This window comes from Erinaceus europaeus, chromosome 21 (genome assembly GCF_950295315.1).
Source record: "Erinaceus europaeus chromosome 21, mEriEur2.1, whole genome shotgun sequence".
Taxonomy (NCBI): domain Eukaryota; kingdom Metazoa; phylum Chordata; class Mammalia; order Eulipotyphla; family Erinaceidae; genus Erinaceus; species Erinaceus europaeus.
The window spans coordinates 35,369,038-35,381,417 of NC_080182.1; the positions used below are offsets into that span (position 1 = coordinate 35,369,038).

The 12,380-nt window shown below is 40.9% G+C and overlaps 1 protein-coding gene across 1 annotated transcript in view; it reads right to left on the reverse strand.

Annotated features, from left to right (window-relative positions):
* COL6A6 (collagen type VI alpha 6 chain) overlaps window positions 1-12,380 on the reverse strand; it is a 162,100-nt gene that overhangs the window by 86,152 nt on the left and 63,568 nt on the right. Inside the window, exons 10-13 of the mRNA XM_060180900.1 lie at window positions 11,876-12,219; window positions 11,708-11,786; window positions 4,007-4,161; window positions 900-992 (exon numbers count right to left, since the gene is read on the reverse strand). Of these exons, the coding sequence (XP_060036883.1) occupies window positions 900-992; window positions 4,007-4,161; window positions 11,708-11,786; window positions 11,876-12,219 (671 nt within the window). The remainder of the gene's footprint in view (window positions 1-899; window positions 993-4,006; window positions 4,162-11,707; window positions 11,787-11,875; window positions 12,220-12,380) is intronic.

Here is a 12,380-nt window from a genome sequence, read left to right on the forward strand (position 1 = left end):
CTTTACACATAGTTGAAGCATTAAAAAAATAATTTGTTCAAAAAGTTTCCTTGGGGCCAGAAAGGTGGCATAGCATTACAGCTTATGTCTTGCATGTATGAGGCTCTAAATCTGGCCTGTCTCTCATCAAATAAGTAAAATACTTTGCAGAGACAGCCAGAGTAACTCACGAGTGATATCTATAAATTATTCAAAAATCAAGCATGCATGAAAATAAGAAGCATTCAGATCATTGTTAAACACACTCACAGTATGTTTAGATATATTTGAACATCCCTTTAAAGTTCCAAATTATATTTTTGTATGAGTACATAAACTTTGTTTGGGTAGAGTCTATGTGAAACTTGCATTGGCTACTGTTTTTTCTAATTGATCTGCTTTTATCTATATGTCTGTGTCCACATTTTCTTTGGCTAAAGCAGAATGAAACGTCACGATTCTAGGATTCACCCTTTTTGCTATGATAGGTGATTTGACTTGATTTTCAGCAGATTCCACACAACATTTCCTCTTGATTTAAACGACTCTGAAGTCATTAAAAACGGAAGCTGAAATAAGTTATCAGTACTGAGGATATTTTCATTATTCAGCATGAGAGATCACAGTTGATTCTTTCTGCCTCACTGTTGCCACTGCCAAGAACACTGGAGACTCATGAATCTTGGCAGTTATTTCTCCAAAGGTGGCTATAAAAAGTTTTCTTTTTAAAAGACTCCAAATTAGAATGTCCAGGGAAAACTAGGGCTACCTATGTTGACACACTTAAAAAGTATGTAATGAACACTTAGATTCAGATGGCTCTAACAGGAACTTAGAATAACCCCTTATTTTTCTCTAGTCATGTCTGAAAGGAATAATACCTTCCTGAAGAGTGAGTCATAAATCTTAACTAAAATCACCTTTATGCCCAGTGGTCCAGGGTCTCCCATTGTGCCATCTCCTCCAATGCACTTGCAGAATAAACAACAGCATGTCCTTTCAGCAGCATTGACCTGAGGGAAAGGGAAGTGGCAAATATATTACCTATAATGGCACTGCTCCCCAGTTCGCATGCACCACTTCTTTTTCCTACAGTGTGATTTTGATGCTACTAGTCCCCACAGTGACCATGCTCTGGACATTGTCCATGAGAAGTCCTTTCCCTTCTGTGATCAGCATTCTCTACCTTAGAAGGAATTCAGAATCAGCTGAAAGATGATGAACTATCTTAACAATGGCATTGGTTTAGATGAGACCAGCAAATTCCATACTCATGTATTAATGTGATTTCTGGTCTCCAGCCTGCTCTACCATTGGCCTTAATGTCATTTATCACCTTATAAAATTCTGTCCTTACAATACTCCTAGTCCACTTGCATGTTAGCTGTTGGGCTCAGTCAAAATTAGTAAAGTCACGGGTCCTTTGGAGTATACCTAAAGTAGACTTCTTAGCTTCCTCAAACATGAAGATCATAAATCTCGTTCGCTGTATTCTTACCTTTAGGTTCCTGACAATTAAACAATTTTTTCCACTTTATAGATTAATGCTTTTCAGCCACCAAGTTGCAGATGCTTCCATGATGCCAACCTGAGTTCCCTGGGCAGGTGACCTCACCAATATGTCCTGGAACCCCCACCTCCCCAGAGCCCTACCCCACTAGGGAAAGATAGAAATAGGCTGGGGGTATGTATTGACCTGTCAACACCCATGTCCATTGGAGAATCAATTACAGAAGCCAGATCTCCAGTCTTCTGTACCACATTAAGATCTTTGGTCCATACTCCCAGAGGGACAAAGAATAAGGAAACTTCCAATGGAGGGGAGGGGATATGGAACTCTGGTGATGGGAACTGTACCCCTCTTATCTCACAATTTTGTCAATCATTATTAAATTATCTTAAAAGTTCTGTCCCTACTATTTTGTTCAATTATACAAGTAATGCTGTTGTCACCTTTTCTTGTTTTGTGAAATCTTTGTCTGCTAGAGTACTTACGCAGTGCCCACCGTCACACTGCTTGGAATCAAGTTTAACAGTAAGCACTGCAGAATAGTTTGTCTATAATAGGATCTTTGAAGACATGCTCAACAGTCCTGAAGCACTCGCTACAGGCAGTGAGGGCACAGGAAGAATATTCTATTTACTCACTGACCAAAAAAGCCATGGTTACATATTTTTAAATCTAGGTAAATTTTATCCTGGGCAAAGTTAGTTATCCCATGAATAATTAACACACTTCATTGAATTTTTACAATTAACCCATAAGACCAGGAGAATTCTATTTATAGTAAAATCTCATGCTTCACTTTAGCAGGGGCAAGCTTAATATATATATACATATATATATACATATATATTTGACCTCCAGGGTTATCACTGGGGTTCAGTGCCTGCACTATGAATTCACTGCTCCTGTGGCCATTTATTTTATTTTTTGTATATGACAAATAAAAATGGAAAAAAGAGAGGGGAAGAGAAAAGTAGACACCTGCAGACCAGCTTCACCATTTGTGAAGCAACCCCCTTGCAGGTGAGGAGCTGGGGGCTCGAACCAGGATCCTTGAACAGGTCCTTACGCTTGCTTTGTTCTATGTGCTTAATCTGGTGCATTACTGCCTGGTCCCCCAGGCTCAATCTTTGTGTGGAGAAGTTTTCCATCAAAATGCTAGTACAAAGAGAAATGAATAACTTTTGTTATAACAATTCAATAATTTCTTCCCTTTAGTTGTTTCCTATTATATAATGTTGCTTTCCTGACATTATCATTTTCTCATTTCCTACAAAAAAAATCTTAAAAAAAAAACACCAATAAAAGTTGACATGTGTGAAACCAATGAGGACAAAATGAACTGTGACTTCATAGTATCAATTTTTGTTTGAATAACCAAAATCCTACAGCACCATATATTTTACTATGAACATTAAAATTAGTTTCTTTCTAAAACTGAGTAGGCTTCTAAAAATATATGTTGTGTTTCATTTACGTGATTTCTAAAAACTGAAAGGCTGGGGTGGGGGAGGCAGCACTGAATGCATTCTCTCCAGCCAGCTGTCACTCAAAGGCCATGTGTAGAGAGAACACAGTTAGTCTCCAATACCCAAATTATCCTCGCTGTGGGGAGATGAGACCCTAACAGTGTAACCTTTAGGATTAACTGCATCTCGCACCTACAATTCACTTTCATAGTTTCCTTCCTTGAAAATAATTTGGGCAAGATGACATTATATTATGTGTATGTCATATTATACATATTACATATACTATATATAAAATATGCATTATATATTGTATTATATTATATTGTGCTATACTATTATATATTTATTCCTTACTTCCTTTTTTTTGCCAAGCATATTAAATATACTTTGATATATTTCTACTGGACCATATTTCTTTCTCTCTTTTTTTTTTACTTTTATTTATTCCCTTTCGTTGACCTTGTTGTTTTACTGTTCTGCTTATTATTGTTGTTGTTATCAATGTTGTTGTTGGATAGGACAGAGAGAAATGGAGAGAGGAGAGGAAGACAGAGAGGGGGAGAGAAAGAGACACCTGCAGACCTGCTTCACCGCCTGTGAAGGGACTCCCCTGCAGGTGGGGAGCCAGAGGCTCAAACCGGGATCCTTACACTGGTCCTTGCGCTTTGTGTGTGCCACCTGCGCTTAACCCGCTGCGCTACAGCCCGACTCTCTTTTTTTGGATTCTTTTATATCTTCATTTACTCAGTATTTACATAAAGACTATTTATTTCAAACAGATTTATTTGGCTGTTCACTAATTCAGGAAAGTCTTTCTTCATTGGCAAATACACTCTTTCAAATTAACTAGCACAAACATCAAACCTGCATACAACACACCTTAAAGGAAAGCTTAGCATGTAGTTAATGAAACTATTATTTACCATATAAAAATTAACCTTTTTTTTGTTTGTATGAATTGACATAACTGTCTTGTAATCACTATTTCCATAAAACATAAAAAAACCCCACACATTATACATTTACCAACCTCTTCTGAATAACTTACCAGATGCTTGGACAGCCGACTCCCAAGATCCCTCATTCCGAGAGTTAGCTGGGTCTTATACTCAAATCCTTTCCCGAATTCAATGTACAGAAGCTCTGCAAGATTGCTCGAGTGCTTGGCTCCATCCAGAGCCACCGTGAGGAGGGCATTCAGGCCTAGTCAACAGTTTACAAGTCTACAGGTGAGGTGACCTTGGTTATCTTAATTTGCTTTTTCACGTATTAAAAAATGAGTCATTCTAAGACAGCACTTAGAAGGAGAACACTCCATTTACTGTCTACATTCCCTCAACCCAGGTACGTCAAACTTCTAAGTGACAACACTGGAAGCACTTCTGGCCCTTTAGTGACAGGAAGTGAGAGAGTGAGCTAAGCAGGGTGCAAAGATCAGGAAAAGGTACAGAGGAATCCCTATAGCAGGAAAGCAAGTCTTGCAGATTTTTGCCACTCAAAGAGCATCCCAGAAGTAGCAACAAATGCATCACCGAAAAGCTCATCAGAAATACAGCATCTTAGGCCCCAACCCGGACCTACTTAAACAGAACCTGTCTCTTAACAAAATCTGCAGGGATTTCTGTGCACATTAAAGCTTGAGAAGCACCACTTTACATGACCTCAGCGGGAATGACATCAGTTGCAAAAACAGAGAAGACAGTAAGAGACAGTTGTCAAGCAATGAGAAGATAATAGCTTATCATTCAGAGCTGTGAGTCCATCAGTTCTGAGATTTTGTAGTCCAGGGTATTTTAAAGAAAACTTTTAGGTGCTTGAGTCTTCAAGCCCCTGGTCCCCATCCCCAGGGGAGAAGCTTCACAAGCATCAGGACCAAGCTGCAGGTGTCTTTCTCTCTCCCCTCCACCTCCTCCTTCCCTCTCAACTTCTCTGTCTCTATTCAAAATAAACAAATTAGGGGCGGTGGTGGCACCTGGTTTGAGTGCATGTATTACAATGTGCAAGGACCCGGGTTCCAGCCCCCGGTCCCCACCTGCAGGGGGAAAGCTTTGCGAGTGGTGAAGCAGTGCTGCAGGTGTCTCTCTGTCTCTCTCCCTCTCTATCACTCTCTTGATTTCTGGCTGTCTCTATCCAGTAAATAAAGATAAAAAACCCAAAATAAACAAATTAAAATTAAAAAAAGAAAAGTATGCTAAACTGTGTAAAAATTTTTTATAGAAAACTTTTAGGAGTAGAGGGTGGCTTATTTTGCAAAGTAAGAAGATTAAAGGATGAGAATAATATTAAAAATGTGCAGTCACCAAATGCAGTTTTCACAGTGGTGCCCTCATCCACTGGTGGTTAGTGTGGACCTGGAAATTGATTATCTATTTGCTTTATTTACATGCATACTTTCAGTTGCAACATATCAATAAAACCATGATTGGTATGTATGGTTATAGTTTCATTTTATTAATAAGCAAACTGAGGCTTGCGGAGGTTCAGTGACGGACTTAAGTGGTCTTGTTTTAGATGATGTACTTACTTATTTAGATAAGAGAGATAGATGTAAAGAGACAGAGTAGAGAATTGCTCAGCACTGGCACATGGAGGTGCCAGGGATGGAATCTGGAACCTGAGGAATGCAAGTCCTATCCTCTAATGCTGAGATATTATAAAGGGGCAGGGGAGATAGTATAATGACTATGCAAAGAGATTTTTATGCCTGAAGCTCCAAAGTCCCAGGTTCAACCCCCCACGCTACCATAAGCCAGAGCTGAATAGTGCTCAGGTTAAAAAAAAAAAGCTAGTCTCCATGAAAAATGTTAGGGGGATGTCAAAACACTGAGATATTACAAAGTAGGATTTTAATTTTATTTACTTTTCCACTCATACAATGCAATCCCAAAGCTTACATTTAAAGGATATTTGAATCCTTCAGCTGGGGGTCCAGAGGCGCTTCAAGCCCTCAGCCCCCACCTGCAGGGCAGGGCACACTACACAGTCAGTGAAGCAGTGCTGTGTGTCTCTCTTCTTGCCCTCTTTCAATTTCTATCTTACTTAATAAAAAGATAAGATAGAAAGGGGGAAAAAAGGCTCCTGAGAGCGGTAGATTCATTGTGTAGGCAACCAAGCCCCAGTGATAACTCTGGTGGCAAAAAAAAAAAAAAAAAAAAAAAAAGAAAGAAAGAAAGAAAAAAGGAAAAGAAAAGAAAAGGGACCTGTGCAAGGATCCTGGCTTGAGCTTCTGGCTTCCCACCTGCATGGGGGGGGAGGGTCGCTTCACAAGCGGTCTGCAGGTATCTACCTGTCTATCCCCCTCTATATCTTCCCGTCCACTCTCAGTTTCTCTCTGTCCTTTGGCTGGAGGTTGGAAACAAATGGACTAGAAGAGAAGAGGGGGGAGGAGAAATATCCAAGGACTTGACTAAGTCAAGAATGTCTTCTTATGTATGATTATAAGACTGTGAAACAAGTTAGGAGTGAGTGGTGAAGGATGAAGGGGAGAATGAAGAGAAGGCAGTTTCACCCACATTATTGGAAAGTTCAGATTCAAAGATGAACAAACTGAGAGGACAGCTGAAATGGAACAAAGAAAGAAGCACCTAAGGAGGGCTGTTAGGATTCCTCTGGCTTTCCTGGTCCTTGTGTTGACAGTCACTGGCTTGTGTCAAGCAAACAAGAACTATTAGTCACCCTTCCAAGAATGAGGAGGTGGGGAGGGCGCGGGAGAGCAATGAGGGATGTCCAGTTCCCTACTTCAGGTTAATGGTCAAGAGAAGCCATGCTAATATAGTCCTGTTTTAAAAAATTATGTCCGTTTTTTATAAGTTTCAGGAAATGTAAAAAAAAAAAATTAAGAGTTATGAGAACCTTGGGGTTGTTGCTATGTAGGAGAAACGCCTCTAGTTACTGCTGGCCACTGCTTTTCTTAGTCCAGTTCCTTTCACACCCATGCAGTAAAGGGATGCTCTGAGTGATACCATCTTAAGTACAAGTCTCTTCAGTTCTTATAAACAAAGAAAGAACAATTCAAAAAGTTGGGAGAATAAAGAACTACTTACGGGGGTCAAGTGGTGGTGCACCTGGTCGAGTGAACACGTTATAATGTACAAGGACCCAGGTTCGAGCCCCCAGTCCCCACCTGCAGGGAGAATGCTTTGCAAGTGGTGAAGCAATGTTGCAGGTCTCTCTCTGTCTCTCCCTCTCTATCACCCCTTTCCCTCTCAATTTCTGGCTGTCTCTATCCAATAAATAAAAATAAAGATAATTAAAAATTTTTAAAAAAAGAATTATTGAGGGACCAAGTGATAAGTCCCCCAGTAGGGTGTCCATCTAACCCCTGTATGAAGTCCAGAGTTCAAGCCCCAGCACCATGTAGGGCAGGCTGGCATGGGGGTGGGGGAGGCAGCGCCACAGACAGTGGAGCAGTGCTGTGGGCTCTCTCCCTCGCTCCTTTTCCGTGTGTCTTCATCTCTTTATCTGAAGTGAAAAGAATGAAAGACAAATCAGCCTGAGAGTGATGGAATCATGTCTGCACAAGGGCTCTGGCACCCAAAGAAAACAAAAGCAGCACTGAGCGGGTTCTAGAGCATTTGATTTTTTCTTTTAATTAAATAACACATTTAAAGAAAGGCCACTTAACATGGACCACCCGGTATTTGGGCAGTTTACATGTGCACCCTTGGGCTTCGATCAGGGACATTCTGCTGGGTCAGCAGGTACTAGAACCCAGCACCAACTAAAGCAAGCATACTGAGCTAGCTATGGACAAAACCACCCTTTTTTTTTTTTTTTTTTTTTTGATAAAGGTTACTGCTGGGGCTCTGTTGGTGTCTGTACAATTTCATCTTTCCTGTTGGCCACATTTTTTTCTCTTCCTTTTGATACAGAATGAGAGACAGACATAGGGAGAGACAGAAAGAAAGGGGGAAAGAGCTGGCAGCACTACACCACTGATAAGAGTGAACTGGGGGCTTGAACCCAGGTCTCTGCTCACATGCTAATGTGTGCTCTTCTGGTTGGTCCACTGTCCCAGATCACCACTTACTACACTTCTGCAGTTTTCTTTTTACAAGTAGCTTCTCTCACCATGGTGTGTTAGAGTTTGAAATGTCCTCCCTATTTATGGGCTATCTACTACTCTCCAGTCTACTTTGGGCATCACCTTCCAGCTGAGTGTCTGAACCTGAATATCTAAAAGGAGCTTCAAGTTGTGACTAGGCTTTGAACAGGCTCATGAAAGATGCTTAGCCCAACCTTGACTTCAGTGTTCTTTCAGATGCCAGCTGAAAAAAAAAGACTTTCCAGAAAAATTCAGTTACCTTTAAATCTATCCCAGAAAGGTTAATAAAGAATCTTAGTAATTTAACTAAGGATGTTAACACTAACCACCAATCCCACCCCCCCACCCCAATCTACTCCAACAGCAGGACCAAGAAAATAACTTCTAGGTGATTGGTGTCAGTAAATTCTCTAAGAGGAGGGGAACATGGACATTGATAACAACTCAATGAGGGAATAGAGACTCTCATGCCTGAGGCTCCAAAGTCTCTGGGATTTAATCCCCTGCACCACAAAAAGCCAGAACTGAGCAATGCTCTGGGAAAGAAGAAGAAGAAGGAGGAGGAGGAGGAGGAGGAGGAGGAGGAGGAGGAGGAGGAGGAGGGGGAGGGGGAGGGGGAGGGGGGGAGGGGGAGGGGGAGGGGGAGAGGAAATATGGGGAAAGGAAACAGATATTGAAAAAAAGAATAAAATACTTCAATGTAACTGTCATTATTGCAGGCTATCATTTTCCTGAGAAAGTCCAGCACAGAGTAACTCTGACATGGGATCAATTTAAGCATAATAAATTCTTGTACAATCTTTATTGATTAAATATTTTTTAAAATTTTATGTTTATTTATTTACTTATTTTCCCTTTTGTTGCCCTTGTTGTTTAACATTATTGTGGTTATTGATGTCATTGTTGTTGGATAGGACAGAGAGAAATGGAGAGGAGGTGAAGACAGAGAGAGGGAGAGAAAGACAGACACCTGCAGACCTGCTTCACCACCTGTGAAGTAACTCCCTTGCAGGTGGGGAGCCGGGGCTCCAACCAGGATCCTTGGCTCCAGTCCTTGCGCCTCCCACCACGTGCTCTCAACCTGCTGAGCTACCGCCTGACTCCCTCATTAAATATTTTTAGGATCATCATGCATCAGCTTGGGGAAACCATTCTGTGCTATGACAGAGTATTGCCAATATTTTGATAACCTATGTTATAAATTCTGTGATGTGTTTTTATCTTACACCGCGTACTTGGATCCACTAACTTGAAAGAAATCCATGTAGCTTGCATCTGAATGACTTCAATATACTCTAATTTTACTCTTTGATTTGCCCCAAAGCTGCACTTACAGGTCTCTAGTGTTGCCCATATATTTCAGAAGGCTGAAGTCAGTGAAGTGAACTCAACACAGGAATGTGAAAGAAAGAAACTTGTATAGGAGCAATGATAACCGAGAGCTAGCACAGCAGGTTAAGCGTACATGGCGCTGAGTGCAGGGAGTGTCATAAGGATCCTGGCTCAGCTCCCATCTCCCAGACTGCAGGAGGGTCGCCTCATAAACGGGGAAGCAGGTTTGCAGGTGTCTATTTTTCTCTCCCCTATCTATCTTCCCTTCCTCTCTTGATTTCCCTCTGTCCTATCCAACAGCAATAGCAAGAGGAACAAGGGCAACCAAAAATGGGAAAAATGGCCTCCAGGAGCCATGGATTCTTAGTGTAGGCACCGAGCCCCAGCAATAACTCCTGGAGGCAAATATCTATAAATGGGGTGCTTTTGCTAGACCAGCATTACAGTGAAATTCTTTCATTGGAATGTTTAGTTCTCAAAAGTTTCAATTATAATAAGCATTTTGTATGTGATTTCATTTTATACTTGAATGTTCATGTGTGAATAGAGGATCTTATCTTAAAAAGATGTACTTGAGCGCCTTCAAAGAGAACCTATGGCCACTACTATCCCTTCCGCTCTCTCACCCAAAGATTTTAAATTTCTGAAGATATTAAAAAGTTACCTTCTGAAGCTGAAACTTGTTTTAACAAATTTTTACTCAGGAATTGAAAGAAAGATTGATGTTAGAAACTGGGTATCCCAGGAGAAAGTTCTGGTAATGCTGTCTACATGACATAAATCTAAAGAAAGCCTGGAAATAAAAAGTCCATACCCATCCAAATGAGGTACTCTAAGGGTCTATCTCAATCATCCATAAAATTTCCACAACAACCAATAAAGACCAAAACTAGGTAGAATAAAGAGGTGGCAACTTCAGTAGATAAAGGGCAGAATAAAAAATTTCACTCTCTATGTATACAGTCATGTCATCTGTGAATAGTGACAGTATGACTTCTCTTCCAGTCTATACCCCCTTAATTTCTTTGCTATGCCTAGGACTCCCCAGACTATACTATATAGTAATGGAGACAGTGGGAAGTCCTGTCTTGTACTTGATCATAGAGGGAAAGCCTTCAGTTTTTCTCTTTATTTTTAAACTTTTTTTTCAAAAAATATTTATTTATTGGATAGAGACAGCCAGAAATCAAGAGGGAAGGGTGTGACAGAGAGGGAGAGAGGGAGAGAGGGGGCCAGGTGGTAGTGCACCAGGTTAAGTGCACATAATGAATCAAGGGCTCAAGAATCCCGGTTTGAGCCCCTGACTCCTCACCTGCAGGGGGTCACTTTGCAAACAGGGAAGCAGGTCTGCAGGTGTTTTTCTCTCCCTCTGTCTTCCCCTCCTCTCTCAATTTCTCTGTATCGTATCCAACAACAACAGCAGCAGCAACAACAATAATAACAGCCACAACAACACCAAAAAAAAAACAATGACAAAAAGATAGCTACCAGGAGCAGTGGATTCCTCTAACTTCCACCATTTTGAGGAAAAGGTCCAACTCTTTGCACTTTACCGCCACCCTGGGGCAGGATGGAGAGTACCCTTCCAGGTGAGCTATCTCCCATTGTCAAGGGAAAGGGAAGCTGTGAATTGTCAGTAGTTAACTCTCACAGCATAGGAACTGATGGATGGGAAGATCAGCTTGCAAAAAGGGGTCAGAAGAGGGTTGGGAAGACTTTCTTCACTTACAGGACAGGAATGCTGTTTTTAGTCAAATCGAAACATGTAGATGCATTTTTATTTAACTGACCCATATTTTAGTAAGAACTGACAAGAAGCAAGAAGTCAGATTAGGCCTTGGTTCTTAAAGCTAAAACCTGGTGCCAGGGTTTTAAAAATGCATGAATACCCTGGCAGGTCCATCTGTGACCTGAAAAAGAAACTAATTAAAGAGTCCTCAAACATGAATAAACTTGTCCAAAATGCTTGTTAACTCTGGAAACTTTAGGAGAACCAGAAGAAAACAATCCAATTCTCCCATCCTCGATCAAAGGGAAATACAAAGATACGAAAACAGTAGCAAGACGAGATAATATGAGTCAAAAGGGGCAGACATGTCCAGGCACTCTAAGGAAAAAGAAATATGAGAAAAAGAATAGGGTTTTGTGTTTAGTATCACCTCAAACACACAGGGCATAAGGAAAAAAGCAACGACAACAACAAACAGTTGATGCCAAAATGTTTTGAGAACTTCTTTTCCTGGCCAAGGGCACAGAATGAAGTGGCCAAATTCAGGGTTATTTGAGAGCCTGGAAACTTAAGAGTCAAGACTGAACGCTGATGTTAGAACATTAATAAACACTACTTTTCCATTCCTCCTCCATGCTCAGTACCTTCTTTTCTAAGGTCATCTGATTTTTGTTCAAGCTTTTCGATATCGTCATTCAATCCATCTGAAAATAACAGAATCACCTAGGAAAGTGTTGATAAAAGAAAATGAGTACAACAATATAAAGGTCATTTCCCCCACAGACCAACAGATAAAAGTAAAACCACCCTACCTTTCCTCGAGCTGCTGATTTATTTTGAAATGCATCCCAGAGAGAACTCAGGAAGTTTGTGTTGAGAAGAGACGGTCCTTCCACTTTGACACCATTCAAGCTGTTCAGTATGTTCTCACTGTAGATCTCAAACTTGGGAAAATATTTTTCCATGGCATTGGTCAGCTGAAAAGCCACACTAACCTGAGTCTCTGTGCCAACCTCACAGCTAACCCCGTTGAGGGAGCTGATGGAACGTAAGATGTCTGGCAGGTAAGTTTTCATCCAAGGTTGACCTTCCAGCAAAGTCTGTCCATTCTGTTGAGTTGAGATGTCGAATCCCACCACAACGTCCACAAAACAATCTAGGAGTCAAAGGAGAGTTGTTCTTTATTAGCTCGACATCCTGTTTCTTTGCCTTGGATTCTGTGTCTAGGTCAAGGAGCTTGGAATACAGGGGGCCAGGCAGTGGTGCACCAGGGTAAGTGCACATAGTATGAAGCACAAGGACCTGTTCAAGGATTCT